The sequence below is a fragment of the Pogoniulus pusillus genome, chromosome 27 (assembly GCF_015220805.1).
Source record: "Pogoniulus pusillus isolate bPogPus1 chromosome 27, bPogPus1.pri, whole genome shotgun sequence".
Lineage (NCBI taxonomy): Eukaryota > Metazoa > Chordata > Aves > Piciformes > Lybiidae > Pogoniulus > Pogoniulus pusillus.
This window is the reverse complement of record NC_087290.1, coordinates 9,261,527-9,285,189: the sequence shown is the minus strand read 5'-3', so window position 1 is coordinate 9,285,189 and position 23,663 is coordinate 9,261,527. Positions and strand designations below refer to the sequence as shown.

Sequence of the window (23,663 nt, the reverse complement as noted above, 5' to 3'; positions counted from 1 at the left end):
TGAGGACAGGGCAGGGTTGTTTGAGGTTCCAGCTAACCACGAACTGCCACTAAGAGAAGTGCCACCACGGCAGTGAAAAGCAGCTCACAGCTTGGGCTGGTGTGTTGTGGGGCCAGCTGCACAACACCTCACTGTGCCGTGCAAGCCCAACTGCAGCCAGGCTGCGTTGGCACCAGAGGAGACACAACCGAGCATCCACGCAGCAGAGGGGGTGGCTTGCTCAGCAGCCAGAGAAAGCAGTGTTGGTGCTGGTTTGCAGCTTCAGCTAGAAAAACTGAGCAGGTGCTGAGCAGAACCTCTCCCCAGCTCAGGCACAGGCATTCCCACAGCTGGCTGCTTTGGCATCAGGCTACCACATGTGCCACCACAGCAGAAGAGACGGGAGCTCACCAAGCTGACACGAGCAATTAGCAGGCGTGAGGCTCTTTCCACCTCCTAATTCACTCAGAATAATTCATTAGTGAAAAGCCCTCAGCTGCTGACAGGTCCTATTGTAGATGTGTTCTTTGGTTTGCTTTAGAAGATAAAGTGACCTGTGAACCTCCAGTCTGGCTCATGCTAATTAGTCTCTGTAAGGCCTTTGTGAGAATTCATTTATTTACCTAAGGATTTCTCCACCGTGTTCATCTCCTCAGCAGCAGGACTGAGGACATATTAAATGCCTGCCACACTGGAAATGCTAGATCAAGGCACTCAACCCTGGAGGTGTTGACCCCACATTTGCTGTGTCTTGGGGTAAAGTCATCCTGGCTCTGCTCTGGATTGAGGCCTGCTTCTCTCTTGCAGCATTGAGAGGACAAACATGTATCCCCCCCTACTCACAGAGCTTCATAACCTGCAGTGTGAGAAATGTTACACCAGCACCAGCAATTCTTGTCCATCTAATTGGTTTTTACACCTTTCTAAGCAGCAGGATCACCTCTTTCCTCCAGAGTGGCTGTAGAAAAGAACTCTGCACTTTCTGGCTTTTGTTTTTTCATGGAATCATAGAATGGCTTTGGTTGGAAGGGACCTTAGACACTCTTCCCACCCTCCTCACCGTGGGCAAGGATGCTTCATGGCTAGACTTGGTTGCTTGTTTCTGGCCATCAACAGCCTCAAACTGTCTCTCTGACCCTAACTGCACAGACACACTCCTGGCCTCCTGGATGTTAGGAAGAAGTTCTTCACCATGAGGGTGGTGAGACTCTGGAAGCAGGTTGTCCAGGGAGGTGGCTGAAGCTCCATCCCTGGAGGACTTTAAGGCAGGCTATATGGGGCTCTGAGCCATCTGAGGTGTCCTTACCCACGGCAGGGAGGTTGGAACTAGATGATCCTTGAGGTCCCTTCCAATCCTGACAATCCTGTGATTCTCTACAGAAGAGATGGTTAGCTCCAGTTGAACACCCTACCAGAATAACTCAGGTTCTCTCCCCCTCTGGGAGTGCCCAGGGTGCCCAAAGTGGTCACAGAATGACAGAATTAAGCAGGTTGGAAAAGACCTTTGAGATCATCGAGTCCAACCTATCACCTAATAGTTTCTAATTAACTAAATCACAGCACTAAGTGCTTCATCCAGTGTCCTTTTAAACACCTCCAGGGCCGGTGACTCCACCACCTCCCTGGGCAGCCCATTCCAATGCCAATCACTCTCTCTGGGAAGAACTTTTTCCTAACATCCAGCCTAAACCTGCCCTGGCACAACTCGAGACTGTGTCACCTCATTCTGTTGCTGGTTGCCTGACAGAAGAGACCAGCCTCACCTGGCTACAGCCTCCCTTCAGGTAGTTGTAGAGAGCAATAAGGTCTCCCCTGAGCCTCCTCTTTTCCAGGGTGCCCAACCCCAGCTCCCTCAGCCTCTCCTCGTGGGGCTGGAGCACAGCCCTGGTGCCACCAAGCAGAGGCACTCCCCTGCATTAACGCCCCTTCTCCTTTCCCCCCCCTGCAGCTTGAAAGCTGTCCTGATGGGGAAGCCTCAGGACAACACCGTGGACTTGTCGGGCATCCCGCTGACGCTGAAGGACTTGGACCGCGTCACCGCCTACCTGCAGCACAGCTCGGAGCACATCGACACGGTGGAGCTGTGCTTCACGGAGCTGACCGACGAGATGCTGCTGCAGCTGCTGCCGGCGCTCTGCGGCCTGCCGCACCTCACCACCCTCTCCCTCAACGGCAACCGGCTCACCAAAGCCATCCTGCGGGACCTCACCGAAACCCTGAAGGACCCCAAGAAGTTCCCCAGCGTCACCTGGATTGACCTTGGCAACAACGTGGACATCTTCTCCTTGCCGCAACCCTTCTTGGTCAGCCTAAAGAGGCGGTGCCCGAAGCAAGGCAATTTGCCAACCATCCTGGAGTTCGGCGAGGGTCAGGTCAGCGATTTGGAGAGCCAAGATGGCCTGGCTGAGAGCCAGGAGGACCTGCGAACTGGACCAGGAGAGGGTGACAACACAGGCTTGCAGCAGACAGACAGAACAGACAAGGCTGGGGAGCTGCCCAGCTCCGAGCGAGGTGCGAGGGTGCCACAGACATGATGTCTGGCTCCGTGGCTCTTGGGTGGGTGCTTCGAATGAGGATGACTTATAATGAAGACCTCACCACTGGAGGTCCTGGCAGAGGGTCAATTCACAGGGTGGGATGCTTTGGGAGCCCAGACTGCTGCCTTCCTCCCATGCAGTGAATGTCAGCTTTCTTCTTTTCAAAGAACATCGAGGTGGTCGCATCCAACACTGGTGTTTCATAAAAGCTGGGCAGGTGTTTTCACCATTAGTGCTGTGCTTTATAACCTCTCAGAAGTGGTGGTGTAATGGAGATGCTTAGAAGAGCACAAAAGAGAAGAAAGGTGCCCAGGCTCTGCAGGAAAAAGATTCCTTTCCTTACCTCTGGATCTAGCCAGACCCTGGCTGCTGCCTCTCGCCGGGTAGACAGACAGTGATCACCCCAAAGAGGACTGCACACCTCAAATCCTTTCCTGTGCTGACTTCAGGAGTTGCTGATGAGTAGCAGACCTGCAGAGACACAACAGCAGTCTGAGCACACACTGGCCAGGGGTGTCTCTTGAGATACTGCGAGCCAGCCCAGAGGAAAGCTTTGCTTTCCTGGTGTGAAGCTAAATCCCAGCCCGCAGCGTGCCTGGATGCAGCTCTCACTCTCCAGCCTTATGGAAATCAGGCTGACACTTGTGCCTGCCCAGTATTTATCCAGATGTGAAATACAGTTTTCCAGCAGCTATGCTGCTGTATTAACTCCAGGGCTTTTCATGTGGCACCTGGAGCTTGCACCAGCAACGCTGAGGCCAGGGGTTCATCCAGTTTGGGGAGGCACCTGCAAAATCCGGAGGCAGGACTCAGCTCAGGCTCATTGCTGTGGCTGACAAAAGAGATCACAGTGCTGAAGGATTATAACAGAAAAAACAATCCTGGGATTCATCCCTGTAACACTGCCACTGAGCTGGGTGCACACAGCCAGCTGGGCATAGAAAACCTCAGAAGGGCTGTTGGGTCACTCAGCTGTGTCCATCCCTCCTGGACCAGAAGTGCTTTGTTTCTAAAACACTGTTTTGTGTTTTCCTAAGAGATGTGGATTTGATTTTTGATGGAAAATTTGAGCATCCCAGAGCAGCAGCTCTGGAATGGGCACTTTGGCTTTTGAAACAGACTTTTCATTTGATCCCAAACCTGAGGGAATTCTTCTTCTCCCTTACATTCAAAGGAACAGTGGTGACTCCCTTTGCTGAGGGAGCCTTTTCCTACCTGTTCAAAGCCCTACAGCATCGCCCTCCTGTGTGACCCTCTGGTAGCAGTAACCCTCTGGCTTTGCTGCTTCTGGGTGCAAGCAAAGGCAGAGGTTTTGGTTATCTGCTCTTTTAACATCATAGCACCAGGAAGCTTTTTCCAGAGAGGCTTCATGCTGCTGGTTGTTGTTTCTCCTCTGTATGCAAGTAGATGACTTAGAAGAAACTCTGCTACTCGGTTTAATACATTTGGCAATGTTCAGTATGATTTGCATGCATCCAAGTCTTTTTAATTCTCTTTTTTTAATGTTAACTCTTTCCAACAAGCATGGAAAAAAAAACAAACCCAAACCCTCTGCAGTGAATAAACTGTCCTGTTTGAAATAAAGGAGCTATCCATAATCAAAATAAAGAACAATGTTTAATAAAGACCCAGCACTGAGGTTTTTTTTCCTCTGTACAGCTTTGAAATGCACAGAGCAAACCCAGCAAAAAAAAAAAAAAGAAACCAACCTTACAAGTGGAGGAGGGAGCAGGTCTGGGGTCTCCAGAGTGCTTTATAATAAGGGTGACTGCAGCTGGCTGGATAAAGAAACAGCCCAGTTTATGGGCTTGATTCTGCAGGGTGGGCACAAGATGAACATAGAAGCACCATTGAAGCAGCTATTAAATTTTAAATGCATGCAAAAGTAACATGGGAGGAAGGAATGCTGAGAATATGCTGCCCCTCAGAATACTGATCTCCAGTGTTGCAGTCTCAGTGCTTGTTATTTGCAGCAGGGACTCTGGATATGATCTCTGTTCTGGTACCCAAACTATGGCAGAGGAGAGGACATGGGAGCAGGGTTTTTTTACCTCACCTATGGCACCTGGGTGCTATTTCCACCAGTACTACAATGTTAACAAGGTACCTTTAACTGAGGAATAAGTTAAGCAAGATGTGATACAACAGTTTGGCCTCAGCTGCATCCCTAACCAGACCATCCCAGAAGCTGCACTTCTCCTTCCCAGGAATCCCACACATGGAGTCTCCCTGCCTGGGGCAGTCTATGGCACCTGTTTTGTTTGTATGGAAAGGTTGATACACAGAATGCAGAGCTCCTGCCTGCATCCAGGCCGGGCAAGGAGACACAGGCAGCAAAACCACTACCCACCACAGGCACACACTGCCCCTTCTGTGTGAGAGGTCAGGCAATGCCTTGCTCAGTACTCAGCACTGGGCTTCTCTCCTTCATGTGCACAGCTCAGACCCCTCTCTCTGTTTAAATTCTTCAAATAACAAGCTCCTTGCTGCAGAGTTTTCATTTTCTGGGAAGTATTTGCACAGGAAGCAGCCATCCTGGGCTGCTGCATCTGTCTGGACCCTCCAGCCCGACTGTGTAAATTCATAAACCAGAAGCACTTTGCATTTAGAGTGCTGCATCATTTATTGATGCTATGCATGCTTAATTCCCTCACTGACACAAACCCCCCAGGAGGTTGCTCCTGCCACATTTCCCCTCCAGCTGAGCTTCTGCCTTCTATGAAACACATCAATCAACCAGGAGATACTTTGCATTTATCAGGCTCCGTCTTCAAGGGGCTACCAGCAGCCTATTAGCTGAACTTTTGGCTGCAGAGAGCTAAACACTAGGTTTTGCTCCCAGTGTTGCTGCAGATGTGCTGTGAATCAGAAGCACCCTGTCCCACTTGTCCCCTCTGCCATGAAATGCTGTGGTTGGGCCACTTGTATGGACTCACAGACCTCAGAGATCATCTACCCCCACCTTGGGCAGGGATACCTCCCACTAACCCAGGCTGCTCAAACCCTCACCCAGCCTGGCCTGGAACACCTTTCAGGGAGTGTGTTCATCCAGAGCCACACTGCAAAGGAGAAGCCTGCAGAGAAAGATTTCCCCCATCCCTCAGCCCTTTACCCTGTGCAGACATACACCACTTGAGCTATCTCTGCTCCACCAGTACAGACAGACTGTGCCAGTATCTCTGTGCCCAGCTAAGATTTAGCCCTTCTGAGAAAGTGAAATAATTAGAAAGGGCTTTTTATTGATAAATTTATGAAGCATGCACCAAATTACTGACTTGGTAGGAAAAAGAGGGGAAAAAAGTCAGCTGTAGTAGAGACAGTCCCTGAGTCATAAAACAAAGAGGGTTGTAGCTAATCAGTCTCTCCCTCTCAGTGTGGATCAAGTCAATTAGCCATTTATTGCACTTCAGGATGATGAGGATTCTGGGGGCTCACTAAAGAGTGGGGTTTATTTCCTAACCAAGCAGTGTGAGATTTCCTCCCTTCCCAGCTCATCAGCATCAAAACAAGCTTGGAGCTCACTTCATATATAATCAATGTTCCCCACGCTACACCAGGTTGCTTCTGGTCAGAAGCTTTTAAATGGCCCCAGAAGAAGGCTTCAAGTACTTATAAATCACTGCTGTTAGAATATTAAAGTTGACTGAGGTCATTTCTTGTCAAAGCAGAAAGGAAATGGCCACCATAAAATGTAAGAAGTCCATCAAACATCCACGCCTGGTTTGGTTAGTTATCTCCACCAGCATCAGACAGCCCTGCCTGGGCAGGAAAGAAACCAGTCTGTGGGAGAAGATTTATGCCTTCAGCAACAAAAATGTAATTGGAAATCATTCTGCACAGATTGAAAAGCTCACACCAAGGGGAATCCAAACAGCAAGTGAGCAATGAGAGGCATGAGAGGCTCCAGAGGGCCTGTTCCAAATGGGTTACCTTGGTCGAGTTTGCACCAGGCTTGCTTGGGTTTTGAAGATGATTATTCATTTATAATGACTGAATTTGAGAGACATGGTGGGAAGGAGATTGGGCTGGTGATGGCCAGCCTCAGGCACAGACTGCACTAGGAAGCAAAGAAGCTACAGAAGGCACTGCTAGGGGCACCACGAAGCTCAAAAATACTTTGGACTTGCTGCTCTGTCCCCTGGGGAGGAGCACAAGATTGCAAACACCTACCCAAAACTACCACAGAAGAACGGCCAGAAAGTGACCTAAAGGACTGAGATGACACCCAGGGAAAGGGCAGCGATGAAACCACACTGGGTTCTTGCACTACCACTAGCTGGGCACAGCTATTTCATCAGCTGCCTACAGTGCAGCACTCTTCCTTTCAGCAGCAGGAGAGGAGGAGGCTCCTGACTCCCGCAGGGACCACTTCATGTCACCAGAAACACAAAGACCCTCATGCTCCATTAACTGGTAGCTGCTATTGCCAAGGAAACAGACTGACCTTATTAGCAGTATTTGTGTATTAATGGTCACGAGGAAGGAAAAAAAAACAACTAACCTGACCTCTCCAGTGCAATGCTCCAAGGTGAGCAAGAGATTTAATCTCTTCTCACCCCCTTCAGTGCGCAGATGTCAAACACCGCAGAGTGATCTCTCTCTCCCTGTGCTCCAGGGGCAGTTGCATTTTTATCTGCGTGGGGGCTGTATTCCACCAGCAGGAGGAGATGATCTTTCCAGCTCCATCAACTGTCTTTAGCACTACATTCTGAAGGACAAAGAAGAAACCAGATCAGCCACTCGCAGCCCTCCAAGAGCCTGCAGCAATGCGAGTCTCAATGCTCCACACAAGCAGCCTCATCTTTGTGGAATACTCTCAAATGCTCTGCAGCTGCAAACAAAAGACACAGTGACCCTCTAGTACCTGAACCCGCTGGGCTTTGGAGATTCAGCCTTTCCTTTCCATGCCTTAGGGGCACACAGACCTGAGAAGACGGTGGAGTTAAAGGCTAGAAGGGGATTGCTCCCATCCCTCACAGCACCCTACCACAGGTTACTGCACACTTCTGCACATGGGTGTGCACACGCCCAGGCAGCGCCTCCTGACTGCTACTTACCTCACAGCTAGCCAAAACTCCAAGAAACACAGCAGGTTTGGGTCTGATGGCATATTTACACGTGCATGGTCAAGGACAGCTTGTCCAGGAGTGAGGCAAAGCAAGGGACAAACATCATCTCCCTGCACCAACAAACCCAGGGCAATAGCCTGGACAATGCCATGCTGAGCTACAACCTCCCCCAGAACTTTATCACAGGCTCACAGGATGTCAGGGGTTGGAAGGGGACCCAAAGAGATCAATCCAACTCCCCTGCCAGAGCAGGACCAGACAGTCTAGCTCAGGTCACACAGGAACACACCCAGATGAGCCTTGAAAGTCTCCAGAGAAGGAGACTCCACAACCTCTCTGGGCAGCCTGTGCCAGTGCTCTGTGACCCTTACAGTAAAGTTCCTCCCCCTTGTGCTGAGGTGGAACCTCCTGTGCTGCAGCTTCCATCCATTGCTCCCTGCCCTATCCCAAGCAGCAAGTGAGCAGAGCCTGTGTCCCTCCCCTTCCTGACCCCCAGCCCTCAGATATTTATAAACATTAAATCCCCTCTCAGCCTTCTCTTCTCCAGACTAAACAGTCCCAGGTCCCTCAGCCTCTCCTCACCAGGCAGTGCTCCAGTCCCCAATTCACCGATGAGAACATCTGTAGAGAGAGGCTGCCTTGGGGCAGGAAGGTTCAGAGCCAGGAATCAGGCAGAAAAGACTGAGAAATATCAGTGCAGGGCAGGCTGTGAAGGTGCTCACTTCTTTCACCCCACTACAATCCACAGCCTGCTCACGCCAGGGGAGCTCCTCCAGACCTATGCAGGGACAATCCCTTCACCAGGACCAAGCCACATGGGGACCCAGGTCCTTCTCCCTGATGCAACCCAATGAATCCTTTGTGCTCACATGCATGCTTATCTTGATTCTATGCTCAACTTACACCCAGCACACTCACCTTTAGGACAAAGCATGTTTTTTCCCCCTTTCCTCATCTTTCCTCCTTATTCAGAAGGAGGACTGAGTACCAGGCTCTCAGGAGGTGGTCCAGGCAGGGAAGACAAATGGTTTTCTCTGTTTGCTGAAGGACTGAGAGTCCCCTGATGCAACCTCCATTCTACCTCAGCAAAACCCAAGTCATGTTCTATTTATTTTCATTTCCATCTGAGCTTTAAGAAAGAGATGTATACTCTCAGGGCTGCAGCATGTGGAGGATTTCCCCTGTGCTCCCCAGGAACACACACAGCAGTGCAAGGAAGAACTGAAATAAACTGGGGGTGGGTACAGGCTGGTTTCTTTGAGTTGTGTTGTTGGTTTTTTCCCCTTAGAGCTGCAATTTGCAGACTCTGACTTGTAAAGAAGCAGGCTGGTTGGATATAGCTGCTTGTAGGGAGTGGGTGACTGAGAAACAATCACAATCTCTGCAAAAGGAGGTGAGTTTTCAGTGTGAGAAATTTGTTTTTCAAACAAGGAAAAGCAGCCCCTGTCAAAAATCCAGATGGCAGCAGGCTGGGTGACTTCTGTCCCAAATGGTGATTGGAAAATGCAGTGCCTGGGGAGCCTGAAGAGTGTGTCCCAAGCACCAAGAAGCATGTCTGCACTTGTCATAGTAGAGGTTTAGTGAGTGCCCTCCTGAGCAGATGCAACCAAAGCCTTGAAGGCAGGACCACACCAAGCTGCCCAGGGAAGAGCTGTGCTCAGTGGAAATCCCAGTATACAAAACTTGGGAATGCTGGGCTCCCATTTTTCCTCGTGAGGTCCAGAGGAGAGACACCAGCCCTACAGACACTCCCAGGGCCTCTCCTTCCAGAATCATAATCCAGGCCACACACAAAATCAGGTCTTTTCCACCCAAAACATCAATCCCCAGCTGTGGAGTTATTTCCAAGGCTGTGAGCCAGGCCATAACAAAACCTCCTGAATACTCTGCTTATTGTGAGGAAAATCATCTTTTGAGAGAGTGCTTCAGCTGCAGCTGGTTAAATAGAGAAGAAACCAGCATGGACTGAGGAAGATGTTTGACTGGATGTGTTTTTTCCCAGGGAGAAGGTAACTTTGGTGGGGTTGCAAAGAACACTGCAAAGGAGTAGGGTGAGACCTAAGCAAAGCTCACCCACAACATCTGGGATTAAAAAAGACATCTGCATAAAACCACAGCAGGCTGAAACTTCCAGCTGCTCCCATGCTACCTGAAGTCTGGCATTTTATTCCCTAACAGAAGAAAAAGACCTGTCTGGGGGAATCTCTTGCATTATTTATTGGCAGCTCATGCTGGTGTGTTTGACACTGGCCCTGAAGATAGGAAATAGCCTGTTCAAGCTCAGCTGATAGAGGGAAAAAGTATATAGTGGCATCTGGGAAAGTAATTAAGTATTAGCCCTCAAGGACTACCTCTTTTGCATACAAAACACTCAGCAAGCACAGGTAGAAGCCAGAGGGGCTTTAGCTCTTGCTGCTGAACAAGGAGTTCTGAACCGAAATCACACTGCAGTTCAGACGTGTGCAGTTCTTGTTGGAATCATTTTCCTTGCTGGAGTGATAAAGTCAATGCCAAAATGCTTCATGGCACAGGAAAAGAGTGCAAGATGCCAAGGGACAAGCAGTGGGGAGGACCCCTGAGCAGAGATGGATGGATCAGGCCACCTTTTCCTTCCAGCCCATCAATTGCCTCACACATTTCAGTGTGCAAATATTCCATCCAATTGTGACATATCCATAACAACAACATCATCATCATCACCACTACCATCATCATCATCATCATCTTGCTTTTATAATAAGTAATAAATTTAATAATAAAAAAGTTTAGATATCTAATGTAGTTATTATCATAGAATACAATGTTATATTTTAATATATACATATTATGTTAATATGTTGTTAATAGACTAATTATTAAGAATAAAATATAGAAAGTTAATCTTACTTTTAAAATAATTATATTTAATGATAATAAATTTAAAGTGGTGATTGTTGTTGCTGTTGTTGTCATTGTTATTATACCTCCTGTATCTTTTTGGGTTTATGCTCATGGCAATGCTACAGGTCTTGGCCAGGATCAGAGCTCTCTTGTGGGAGCTGTAGGAACAGGACAGCCCACAGCCATGGGCATTGCAGCATCCTTCCACCACACACTCAAGGCTAACAGCCATCAGAAGTGACTCCTGGGTGACTTCTTCACAGAAGATGGCTTTGAAGAGCAGATTTCCTGAACTGTCAGGATTAATATTGGCTTTGGAAACACCCCCCCTAGATGTTGCTATGCAATCCATGTGCCCTGCACTGGGAAAAGCACTGAGGGAATGCCCTGCAAGGCTCACTTAGCAGCTCTCAGCTGCTGAAGACTGAGTTGGCAGCTCAGCCTTCAGAGGGCACAGCTAATGGGAGCAGATTTCACTGACTGCACCATTAATTGCCCACCCAGTGGATAGCTGCTGCCCTGATGGCTAACTGGTTAAGTTACAACAGGTCTGTGGTAGGAAGCTTTACCACAGAGAAAGGCAGGGAGATAGCAGCTACTGCTCTTCTGCTACCTGGTGGGGTAGTGGAGCTCATAACCAAACTCCCTGACCTTCTTTTGCAAACCCTGCAACAAACAATGTCTCCAAGCTACATGGTAAAGGAATAGCAACCACAGAAAAAGAGTTATGCATCCAAAATGTGAGATTTATATTGAGCCAAGTGCTTGCTGGGAATTAAATGTTTATAAGTGTGTGAAGGGTGAGTGCCAGCAGCATGGAGCCAGGCTCCTCTTGGTGATGCCCAATGACAGCACAAGAGACAATGGGTGGCAGGTGAGGCATAGGAAGCTTCATGCAAAATGTTTCATGAGGAGGAATATTTTTCCCTGTGAGGGTGACAGAACACTGGAACAAACTGCCCAGGGGAGTTGTGCAGTCTCCCTCTCTGGCAGTATTCAAAACCCACCTGGGCAGGTTCCTGTGTGATCTGGTGTAGGTGATCCTGCTGTGGCAGGGGGATTGCACTGGATGAGCTCTCGAGGTCCCTCCCAGCCCCTGACATTCTGCTCTTCTGTGTAAATGGGGACTTGGGCCTATTTCTGTGACAGCCATCATGACCAAGCTGTTAGAGTAAGAGAATATTCAATGCACTTTGCTTGTGCTTTACCATTAACAAACTTTAGTGAAGAATTTGTTCAGAAGGATGAACTGCAAGAGCTTGGCTACTGGAAAGGACAGGAGGATCCTCGGATCCCAGGCTGGCACCACAGGACAGGTATTTAGGAAGACAGTGCCAGCTTCTTGCAGAAAAGTGCATAAACCCTGGCTCCTGAGTGACATGGGATGTGAGAGGCTTTGTTGACAGCCCCTTCTGGCAGTTCTGGGCTTGCATTTTCTATCTCCTCCTCTGTAAACACACAGAGAAAACAGCTGGCTTTACCTTCGGCTTTGTTCTCATGCTTTTACATTGAACTGAGGACCTGATTTAATAGAGTCAGAAGGGATACAACCTGCTCACCACCACCTTTGATTATCTGTGCAGATTTCTACATTCATTTCCCAGTTTTTCTCCCTCCTAATAGCTTATTGATTCCATGGCTTCTGTGCCATCCTTCATGCTTCTTTGCTCTTCATTCAGTCTGAGGGGAAAATAAGCCTGTGGGGGTCTACATAGCATCCTTCAAGAATGGTTCACATAGCAGGTTGCCAGCAGGGCTCTTTAGTAACCCCATTGCATGCTGCATCCCTCTACAGATTGTTAATGGAAGCAAAAACAAGACGTAGAGGTTCACAAAAAAGAGAAGCACAGAGGCACTGCTTTGTGCTGTACCAGGAAGGGGAGAAAAATCATAGAATCATCTCAGTAGGAAAAGACTTTTCAGATCATTGAGTCAAATCATTCTCTATCTCTTCCAAGTCTGGGGCTAAACCATGGCCCTCAGCATCACATCTCTACATCTTTTAAACACCTCCCTGAAGAACCTGTTCCAATGTTTGAGAACTTTCAGTGAACTACTTTCAGTATCCAACCTAAACCTCCTCTGGTGTAATTTGAGGCCATTTCCTCTTATCCTGCCACTTGTTACTAACTAGGGAGGAGAGACTGACCCCTACCCTCACTATAACTCCCTGAAAGGAGGTTATAGAGTGAGGGCTCCTCTCAGCTTCCTCTCCAGAGTAAGCAACCCCAGTTCCCTCAGCTGCTTTTCATAAGACTTGTTCTCCAGACCCTTTTCCTGTCTTCCAATCTCCAAATTCCTTCATGTACTTCACATGCTTTTTGCAGCATCCCATCTGCAAACCCAACAATCTCAACCTGCTGCTTGCTTGAGGAGTTCCCCTGGAAGCAGAGCTTCTGTACCAGTAACTTCCTCTGAAGACACAAGCTAAGAAGTTTTCACACAACCACTAGAGACGCCAACCCCAAAATAGGCTGAGCTTCACCAACAGCCACCCAGGAGCAGCAACCAGACCAGAGCTGTCCTTTCATCGGTGTAACCAGTTCTGGGTATCACATCAGCTGATTGATCACCACAATTTTGGTGGTGTTGCTGTTCCCTTGCTCCTGCTCTCTGCCTGAAACCCCTCAGCTTTAGCCTCTGCTCTGCTGATATGTTGCCAAGTGACACAGCGTTGCTGTCATCTCAAAAGACATTTTTGAAGCTTAAAAGCAGTAGCTTTGAAATACCTCCTCCTTGAAGTGGTCTCCCATTTTGGACTACCAAGCAGCTGGCACTGACACACAAGCTTTATATTGCCTCCTGCAAACACAGAGCATCTTCCTCCCCCGGTGCAGAAGCACAGAGGTTGCTTTAGAGATGAATGGATACATATTAAATCAAATTCAAAGTGCAGGTACCTTGGCGCAGCTTCTTCCCATCACCTTCTGAAATCACTGCGCATTTCAAAGCCCCTAGAGTTCACACCTTGCTTCCAAACTATTCTCATCATCTTCACAGCAGGTAGCCTGGGCATTGCACAACCCCAGGAGCACTCAGCACAAAGATTTTATTATTTACTGCTGTAGCTGAAGGTAATAAACATCTGATTTGATACAGTTAGGGAAAACTGCTTTATCCAACAACTGGCCTTCCCTCCTCTCATCCAGCCCAGTGAGGCTCTGATCTCCAGTTTCCTCATCTCTTAACGAGCAGATCAAATGGCTCCACAGGAAGGCTGGGAGATCATTTCAAGATTATCTAGTGGAGCTACAAGAGGTGCAAAGTGTTACATTAGGCAGTTCATCTGCTGTCCTGGTGGGCCACATTAAACAACTGGTCACATTCAGAGGTCTCCTGAACACCAGCACTGTGTTTGCTGTCAGATCAGGGCTCTGATAGCCAAGTGACTGCAGCAATTATTTGATACCATTAATATCTTGAGCCGGGTGTTTATTAATAAAGTCTAAGCTGTGCAGGAAGAAAATATGAGCTAGGTGATAAGATTAGACCTAGCTAAGAAGCTGGTCTCTGAAATTGCTACCAAACCTATTCCACTGTTCAGTTAATAGCAGCAAGCAATAGAAACTCACAGGCAACACGAATAAATCATCAGATGCAGTTAGCAGGAGTACAGAACATGGGGGAAACAGACAACAAACCCTGTAGGAATTACCCTTCTGCAGGATCTGGAAAGCACAAGGAAGGAAATAAACTTAAAATGAACTTAAATGATTAAAAAAAATGCCCAGAAATCATTTAAACGATTAAAAAAATGCCCACCAGAAAGCCATAGGCAGCTCTAGAAACACGGATGGCCGTTTCATTTGTTTGGAGAGTTCGTGCTGCAGCTGTGCTGTGCAATTATTTTACCACAGACCATTACAACTGAAACCTCCTTATGAGAAGAGACTCAAGTATTGACTTGCAAAAACTAACAGGAGCCTAACAACCACAAAAGCATGTAAAGGAAAGGTCTTAATTATTGGAGATGAAACTCTGAACCTCTCAAGCTGATTAAACCAGCAGGGGGTTCCAACTTAGTCTCTATCGTTTAACTGATTTTCTCACCTGTGTTTTGTTCAGGTTTTACAGTTGCACAGGCAGGTGCTGGCTGGGAGCTGTTTATTGACTTCAGCTGAGCTGAAGCTCATCACCCACCCACCCACCCCCAAGGTGCTGCAGCAGGGTTTTGCTGCACCAGCCGTGGGCTGCTACAAGCAGCAGGGCTTGCAAGTCCTGAGGCTGCACACATTTGATGAAAGGTAATGAAGGGCAAACAATTCTTTGCCTATTTTTATTTTTACTAAAGCAGCCTGGGTTTTAACTCTTTTGTCTCCTCACCACACCGTTTAGTCATACAATCTAGTATCAAAGAAAACAGAGGCTCAGCTTTTGCTGGTCTTACATTAAGGAACATTATTACCAGCCAATTAGAGAGCTATTTTCACTGTGTGGGGGGTTCTCTGCATGTTAATGAAAGCTGCAAATTTCATTAGACAACTGGGGGAAGGCACCAGCTATAAAGCCATGTTTCCCCAAACAAGCATCTTCCAAGGTTGCAAAATTTGTGTCTTTACAAGAAATGCTCTGGATTTGATGACTGCACCATCTTGTGGGCTTCAGCCCTGGGAGGTGAAACAGGGTAAATATTCTTTCCCTTCTCCCTGAATTAGAGTCCAGGAGCACCAAATGTTTACTGGTTATTAAAGATGCCCTCCTCCCATGCTTTAAATCAAATTCCGCCCGTTACATTCTTGCTATTTTCAACAGTGTTACGATCAGTTCATAGCATTTGGGCTCAATTTGGTTGTAAGCATAAAACTGAAACACTAAATCGCATGAGGTGACAATACAAGGCACATGTTTGTGCTACCAGACCTTGTCCTTCCTCACAGGAACACCTCATTTTGACCAAGCTTTGGCAGCACAAAGTCCGTCACATATCACCAACATTGCTGACCCCAAGCCCTGGGTGAGCATGAGAAAGGCTCTAACATCCCCCCCAGCTATTTTGAGCCTTCACTCTTTGCTCAGAGCAACTCATTGGTGCCTGTTGAATCCGAGCAATAACCAAACACTCGCTAATGTGGCAGTCGGAGGAAAACAAGCCCATAAATTCCTCTTGCACGACACCAATCTCATCTAGCTGTGGCTTGCTAGAAGGCTGCAACTCCTCCTACAGAGCCTTGCCTCTCTCCTTTGAAATGAGGGAGAGAAGAGCTGAAAAATGAACTTGCCTTCAAGAGAAAGGAGGGAGGATTCAAAATTCAGGCTTTACTTCGTTCTGAAAAGGTAAGGTCTGCAGCACATCCCTTCCCCCCTCGACACGAAGCGGATAGAGCCAGCTCACAAGTGGTTCAGCTGAAACAGCAGCTGCCCAGCCAAGAACGCAGCCCTTAGTTAATAGCTGGAATACATTAATTATAGTAATTTATGGTTGCGCATGAGGGATTATTTTCATGCTGAGGCAGATTTGATTGCTTTATAATACTAATCAGGAAACAACGGTGAAAACCAGCGTTTATTTGAAACGCGAAGCCTGTGATTCACAAAAGGGAAAGCAGAGCGCTCCTCACACGGCAGCCATTTCCCCACCCCAGCCTCACCGCCCCGGCAAGAGCCACACCACGCACGCCCTTGCTTCCCTTGTCCTTCATGTGTGGGTGCCAACACCATTCCCGAAGCCCTTCACACAAAGTCCATTCACAGAACCACAGAAATATCCAGGTCGGAAAAGCCTCTCAGGATCACCAAGTCCAACCTAGAGCCCTACTCACCAAGGTTCACCTTCAACCATTTCCCCAAGCACCACATCCAAACGACCCTTAAACACACACAGGGTGGGTGACTCCACCACCTCCCTGGGCAGCTCATTCCAGTCCCTGACCGCTCTCTCTGTGAAAAACTTTTCCCTAATGTCCAGTCTAAACCTCCCCAGCCTCAGCTTGAGGCCGCTCCCCCCCGTTCTGTTTCCAATTACCTGTGAGAAGAGCCCAGCAGCAGCCTCTCCACAATGTCCGTTCGGGCAGTTGCAGACAGCCACGAGGTCTGCCCTCAAACTAACCACCTGCAGCTTCCTCAGTGGCACCTGTGAAGGATTAACCCTCCCGGAGGAGTGGTCTTGACCCTGACCCCAGGTCCCTCTGACCCCTCCCCGGGGTGGCTGCGGGCGCTACCAGGTGCGGTGGTTGGCCCAAGCCCAGTTCCTGCCTAGCCCCCTGTGAAGAGAGGAACTTCTGTATCCCTCTCGCCCTGCCTGGCAGCATCATCTGCCTGCTTCCTTCTGCTCTTCGGTTTGGCGCCTGCCCATCAGCCCACGAGGGGACAAAACCGTTGCCATCAATCTGGTTGTATATGCGTACTTTGTACCTTGTTTTCCCTTCTTTTTGGTAACTCGCCTACTTCAAATACCTTTTATTTATTGTTAAAGTTCTCTAACTTACAAATCGAAGTGAGACTGTTTATTTGGGGCTGTTTACCTTTTCCTCTCTACATCGAATTCCCTTTCTTTGAAAAAATAAGGAGGAAGAGGGAGAGGCATCCTATAAGTTGTTATTAGTCCTATTACCTATATTTGAGTCTCTGGGAAATTTAAACTAGAACTGAGACAGATCCTCATAAGATTTATTCTCTAGGCCCTTCACCAGCTTCATTGCCCGCCTCTGGACACCTCAAACGTGACCTGGATGAGCTGCAGGTTGTGCCTCTCCTCATAGTCACACAAAGCCCCTGAACAGAGCTCACAGGTCAGTCCTATCCCATCTCATTCAACCCTCCAGAGAACAAGGAGCCTGAGGATTTGAGTCTGAGCAGTACTAAATACAGGCTTATATCACAGATGTTTGCAGTTGGCATCCTCAACACCATCTCAGAGAAGAAGACACAGATGGGCAGTCTGTGATCCAGAGCAGCAGCCACAGCACATGTTTTGCGGACAACAATCACTCTATTTTCTCTCACAGATTACTCACTCCACAGCACTGCCATCTCTTACTGCTAAAAACTGTCACTCAGCCACTCTAAGCTCCACTGCATAAGGTTATTACTTTTCTTTCTGCTTCAATCCTTTCACGTATTTCAAGTCTATCTTTGGTTGCTGGCTGTTGTTAGATGCCAGGGACTCCTGCCAGCTGCTCTCTTTAAACCTTTGTAAAATCCCAAATAATTGCATTTCAAGATCAGGACTTCTTTCCCCCCCTCCCCCCACTTGCTTATTCTGCACTACTGTAAAGTTCACACACTCCAAATGCAATCAAAGTAGAATGGTTTTATTTCCCTCTCCCCAACCTGTGTAAGATAATTAGTAAGATTATATATGATTATATGTGATCTCATGTAAGGTCACAATATGTTTAGGATACCTATTTTGCTCAAAAGGCACCAGGATTAACTTTTCCATTTGTACACCTGTTAAAAAGATCCCTGCAGAGGAACTTGGTTTTTAAATGAGTAAGACTAAAATGAAACTCATGAATAATTAACTATAATAGATACCACCAACCTGTGATCTTCATAAAGCCAAATAAACTATTTCCTACCCAGATAAACTGTTTGCTGTTAAAGTATTCCCAGATCAGCTCTTCTCTATTTTAATGAGACTATTCTGATACATACTAGAAAGAAAGAACAATTAGAACAAGCTGCAGCAAACCTATCTTGAAGAAATTAAACAGCACATTAAACAGCCAAGGAAAATCTTTGGTTTGTTTGTTTACTGGGGGCATGTGGCTACAGTCAACATCCATGATCATTAATGCTGTACAGAATCTCACCTTAAAAGCAAATTCTTTGTGCTTTCTCAAATCTTTACAACCATTCTTATTTCCAGTGCATATCCTATCAGTTCAGAAATGCCTTCTGTCAACACAGTCGTAATACACTAGGCTCTTAATATCAGGCAAAAATAAGCTCATTTCACTGAGCACTTGGAACAGAACATTAACTCTACTTGAAAGTTTTAATTAAAATAGCATTGGAACAACCTGCTTACTGCTCAAGCACACATTTGGATAAAAAGAAATCCTTTGGTTGCAAAGAAGTTTCGCATACTCTGTTGCCCCTATTGAATGTTTGTATTAAACCCTGCAGGTATCACAGTAATGTTCCCAGGAGAAATCCAGATTAATTTTACTGCACATTCTACTATCAGGTACTCTTGTTTTTTGACATCTGTGGAATGCTAAACCTGTTCTTCCACGACTGAAGTACAGAGCTGTGAGTTTCCAGCAAGAAGCTTCTGTGAAATCCCACCCTTCAGATAACTTATATCCCAAGCACAGATGCATCTAACAGCTCCACGTGTTTCATGACTGATCAGTGCTACTAGAGGGGCAGGGACACAAGTCCTGTTATGCCAGATGGGCAGCAACAAGCCACAGCACTAGTTCAGGTCAAGTCATCAAGACATAAAGCAATCAACCAAACAGATTCAGGTTTTTACCTGAACTACACAGAAGTGCAGTCAAGAGCTAGGGTAGGCCCTGAAGTCTCGCCTTTGAGCCAGACCTGGAATAATGTAAATCACAGGACATTGGAGACTGATACTGCTGCTGAAGATTTTCTACTCCATCCCCCCTGCTAAAGTAGGGTCACCCAGAGGAGGCTGGGCAGGACTGTGCCCAGGCATGTTTTGCATCTCTCCAGAGAAGACACCACAGCCTCTCTGGGTAGCCTGTTCCAGAGCTCTGGCATCCTCACAGGAAAACAGTTTTCTTTTGTTTATGGAACATAACATTTAAAGTTCCACTTGTCACCACTTGCTCTCCTGCCCCATCAGAAAAACATGGAAGCTTGAACAGCAATAGTAGCTGTAGGGATCATAAACTCCTGGGAAATGCTGTATTCTTTTTATTTTATGGCAACCAAGAACTATTCATCTAAATTACTACAGTAGAATTGTTACTGATCACAAACTATTTTTGACTGGCTTGCTGGTTGTTCCAAATGTTCCTAGCCACACCCCCTCCAGCAAAACTCCAGTTGGAAGTTTTACTATTTTCAAAAGCCACACCAAGGTTGTCTTAACTCAGAGCTGTAGTCAACATTACCTCAACTCTTGCTGGCACGAACCAAACACGGACTCACCAGGAATTAGTTTTAATGTTTACCTTTTCCAAGATGCACAAACAGAAGTCCCCGCTAAAAAAACTTCCATTTGGTGACACCAAGTGGGCAAAATCAGCAACATCTTGCACTATGCCAGTTTCTACTAGCGGCCACACTCAATCTCTTCAGGTTTCTTCAAATCTGGCATTACACCTCTCTCCTTCAAGTATAGAGTGCTGATGTGTTACAGCATGCCAAGTATATTGACACAATTTAATTGGAAGTTTCAGCCTTGGATGCTGCTTTTCTCATTCCATCACCTCCATTTTAATCAAGATCCCCCCTCCAAACCTTTTATCTTATCAACCCCCTTTGTAGACCAATCTTGCAAGAGTTATTATTACAAAAGCAGGTTTTTCACCACTCTTATGAGCAATAGTGAAGAATGCTGACAAGTATGAGTCTCTTTTCTCTTGATCCGCACATTTGACTGATAGAAGAGATGCACAACACTGTCTAGAATGCTGTTGCTGCACAGTAGCAGCAAAGTAATGAAGACATAGCAAGTCTGGAGACAAGCTACCGAAATAACTACATTTGTTTTTGCAATTAGGGGTATTTAAGGTCTAATCTCTCCAGTAATTACAGCAGCAGTATTAGCATCACTTGTTTAAACTGTTCAAAGCAAGTAAATTGCCAAACACCAGACAGAATGCTTACACAACTAAACCCCAGTTGCATTATCTGCAGTAATCATACTGCTGTGTATACATCTATTTGATCAGCATGTTTATTAAAGGGAAGTCATTCCTTAATGCAGTCAACTGACAAAATCAGACCCAGTTGGTGTGTTTTTTGAGAGTTTTAATGTATGTGTAACAAAAACACTGAAACTGTTACCATTGCTTAACATCTCCAGGCAGACAACACATCGAATTTACAAACACTCCTCCCCAAGCTCACACATTGATTTCACCCAATCCCTTCTTCCTCAGACAAGATGTTTTCAGCACAAACACCTAGAATAAAAGAGCAGGGATAAGTTAACTATTCAACACTAAGTATTAATGCATTAGTTAGTGTAAGGGATATCATCAGAAAGACCATTGCTCACCACCAGTCAATCTGCCGGTAATTCCAGCAATTCTTGGTTAGTTTCATCATCTGATATCTTAGGGTGAATTTCTAAGAAGCAAAACCTTTACCTCTTTGCTCTACAGTGCTGTAAGCAAAACTGTAGTGTAGGAAAAAGCTGCTTATACATTTACTGTCCATATTTTGCTCAGAACATCATTAATTATGCTTTTAGAGCTAGGAATATACAGAACTGGAAACAGAGCCAATGACAGTATTGTCAGTTAGGTGATGTTTCTGAGACTATAGCCAAAAACTATCACACTAAACTAACAGCACACCAAACATTAAACTCACCCAGAAATATGTCTTGCTCTTGCTGTCTCACTGCCTTCCATGGGACCCAAAGAGCTGTAACATCAACTGGTTGACAATCAGTATGTGGTAGCTCTACCTAAATACCAGGAAATAAAAGTAAGCATAGGAGGTTCCACCTCAACACAAGGGGAAACTTCACTGGCACAGGCTCCCCAGAGAGGTTGTGGAGTCCTTCTGTGGAGACTTTCAAGGCCTGTCCGGATGCATTCTTCTGTGATCTGAGCTAGATTGTATGGACCTGCTCTGGCAGGGGAGTTGAACTCAATGATCTCTTTGGGTCCCTTCCAACCCCATACATCCTGTGATCCTGCAATCACACAGCTTCAAGTTTTGAGGAGAGGCTGTCAAATTTGAAACTACAAAATATGCCTGGTTTTGGCAGCCTCCAAGTCTCATTTAGTCTCCAAATTCAAGCTGATATGAAGCTCTAGATGGTCCAGTGAAATTCGTCATTACCTTGACATTAGAGCCATCTCCAGAGAGTGACCTCGCAGCCCTGTGACTGGAAACCAGGCTCTGCGGATAAAGTGAAACACATGGACATGAAGCCACATCAGATATTACAGGAGCACTTTTCACAACAAATATAAACAAAAGCTGGCCTGATTAGTTCTAGAAGCCAATTGCTAGAACTCAAATCTCTGCATGCATGTAGCTGTATTTCAGACAAATAAGAAGGTTATCGTCAGTTCTCGCATCTGACGGCACTTCCTATTCGGGGTTATCATCATCAACAGCCACCAAGTTTGCAGGTGATTACTTAAAAAACAGTAGTTGTTCCATTTTGAACCAACAGTTGTACATTTTCCTCTTCGTTTACAATAGACATCAGTGCTGTTAACTTAATGGTACATAGTTTTGCTTTCAGATGTAACTGCTACAGGTCATTTTTAACTACCCTGTACTTAATAGTATGGAAGTAACGCCTGGAGCTTTCTTGGCAACTTCGTGCATCATAGTACCAAAGAAACTTACCCTCTACTTCAAGGCATCTTTCTGCTGTGGAAACAAAAGCAAAAGAAGCATTACTGGAATATTCTTCAGTAGCAATTTTTGAGAATTATAAAGTTAGATTGCCTAGGAAAAAAATAAAAACTAAAGCTCCCACCAAAACTACAACCTCAGCACCAAGAGAATGCTTGTAAGTTCACCTGTTTGGGAGGACTAGAGTACTGGAGCAGTGCCTGTTGAGGAAAGGCTGAGGGATCTGGGGCTGTTTAGTCTGGAGAAGACTGAGAAGGGATTTAATAAAAGTTTATAAATATCTGAGGGCTAGGGGACAGGAGGGGGGGGCAGGCTCTGCTCACTTGTTGCCTGGCATAGGACCAGGAGCAATGGATGGAAGCTGCAGCACAAGAGGTTCCACCTCAACACAAGGGGGAATTTCTTTACTGTAAGGGTCACAGAGCACTGGAACAGGCTCCTCAGAGAGGCTGTGGAGTCCCCTTTCTGGAGACTTCCAAGGCCCATCTGGATGCACTCCTCTGTGACCTAACCTATGGTCCTGCTCTGGCAGGGGGGTGGTGTTTGATCTCTTTGGGTCCCTTCCAACCCCTGACATCTTGTGATAGCAAGAATCACAACATTTATATCAGACAGCTTTTAGTAATCAACAATCCTCTCCAAACTATTTTTAGTCAGGGAACTTAAAGAGATTTCCCTTTTGCAGCTTGCCAAACAGCATTTACCACAAGGGCATATTTTCAATCGAAATTCTATACACCACCAATTCCAAGCTGTGGTGTTCACTGCAGAGAAAGGGTCTGGCACATCCAACAACCGATACAGTGCCCCGTTTGCTCAAAATAGCACCTCAAAAAAAACACTTAAGGCATATGGACGCCACGTCCATAAATGAGCTACCCCCAGAGCCTCGATCTCGGCCTGACTTTGCCCCAGCGGGATGTGACACTGGGCGCAGTAAGGGCCCCGCCGGGAGGCCCATGAGGAGTCAGCAACCGACTCGAGCAGGCCTCACCCTCGCAAGCCTCTCACTGAGAGCTCCAAGAGCTCGGCCGCTCCGCCCGGGCCCCGGCGGCGAAAGCAGCAATACCGGGCGGCACCTCACGACCCTCCCGCGCCACTTTCAACTTACCGAGAGGCCGTTCCGGCCCCGCTCGCGAGGTCCCGGCGGCCCGGGGGGCTCGGCGGCCCGGGGGGCTCGGCGCCGCTGCCTGCCGCCATGTCCGGCCTGCGGAGGCAAGGAGAGTCAGGCGCCACATGCTCAGCTCCCCGGCCCGCAGCCCTCCCCCGCCCGGGCCGCTGTCCCGAGCCCCCCCACTTCGCTCCTTCCAACGGTCGGGCCCAGCCCGAGCGACCCTGGGCACCGAGCGGCACGGCGGACACCCCCAGGGCCGGAGGTGGTGCGCGGGCTCTCATCGCAGCCCGTTAAACGATAAGAGCACCTAACTCCGCAAGCTGGGCCTCCGCCTCCCCCCTGCCCGCCCGCCCGCCGCAGCGCAGAGCTGCCCCGCATGGCACCGCTCACCCGCTGCCAGGCACGCAGGCGGAAAGGGCGGGCAGGCTGGCGGCAGCCGCTTATAAAGGCTCAGGCTGTACCACCCCGCGGCGAGGAGGAGCCGCAGTGCTGCCGGTTCCGGCAAGGAGGGGGTGGGCCAGAGCGTCCATTTCCCGCAGCGCGGCCTGGGGAGCCGGACAGGAGGCTCTCCTCAGCCTCGCTAGGGCGCTAATTTTAAGCATCCTTCTACTCGGTTGAAAG

The 23,663-nt window shown here is 47.5% G+C and overlaps 1 protein-coding gene, 2 long non-coding RNA genes and 2 other non-coding genes across 8 annotated transcripts in view; 1 reads left to right on the top strand and 4 right to left on the bottom strand.

Moving 5' to 3' along the window:
* LRRC75A (leucine rich repeat containing 75A) overlaps window positions 1-4,141 on the top strand; it is a 106,803-nt gene extending 102,662 nt beyond the window's left edge. For all 3 annotated transcript variants that reach the window (XM_064165983.1, XM_064165981.1, XM_064165982.1), the window contains one exon: window positions 1,928-4,141. In XM_064165983.1, coding sequence (XP_064022053.1) covers window positions 1,928-2,513 — 586 coding nt within the window. In that variant the 3' untranslated portion in view covers window positions 2,514-4,141. The remainder of the gene's footprint in view (window positions 1-1,927) is intronic.
* On the bottom strand, window positions 2,323-16,525 carry LOC135187354 (uncharacterized). The gene is made up of 4 exons (XR_010307319.1): window positions 16,428-16,525; window positions 7,018-7,224; window positions 2,860-2,987; window positions 2,323-2,406 (listed from the first exon to the last, which is right to left on the bottom strand). It is a non-coding gene; the product is annotated as an uncharacterized LOC135187354 (long non-coding RNA).
* Window positions 16,526-19,527: 3,002 nt separating this feature from the next.
* On the bottom strand, window positions 19,528-23,447 carry LOC135187552 (uncharacterized). 2 transcript variants are annotated; one of them, XR_010307363.1, is made up of 6 exons: window positions 23,433-23,447; window positions 23,040-23,135; window positions 21,920-21,943; window positions 21,401-21,460; window positions 20,924-21,020; window positions 19,528-20,511 (listed from the first exon to the last, which is right to left on the bottom strand). It is a non-coding gene; the product is annotated as an uncharacterized LOC135187552 (long non-coding RNA). The 2 variants fall into 2 exon arrangements; XR_010307364.1 differs by lacking the exon at window positions 23,433-23,447 and adding an exon at window positions 23,355-23,369.
* LOC135187782 (small nucleolar RNA SNORD65) lies at window positions 20,585-20,658 on the bottom strand. The gene has a single exon (XR_010307443.1). It is a non-coding gene; the product is annotated as a small nucleolar RNA SNORD65 (small nucleolar RNA).
* On the bottom strand, window positions 21,605-21,679 carry LOC135187778 (small nucleolar RNA SNORD49). The gene has a single exon (XR_010307439.1). It is a non-coding gene; the product is annotated as a small nucleolar RNA SNORD49 (small nucleolar RNA).
* Window positions 23,448-23,663: the final 216 nt, after the last annotated feature.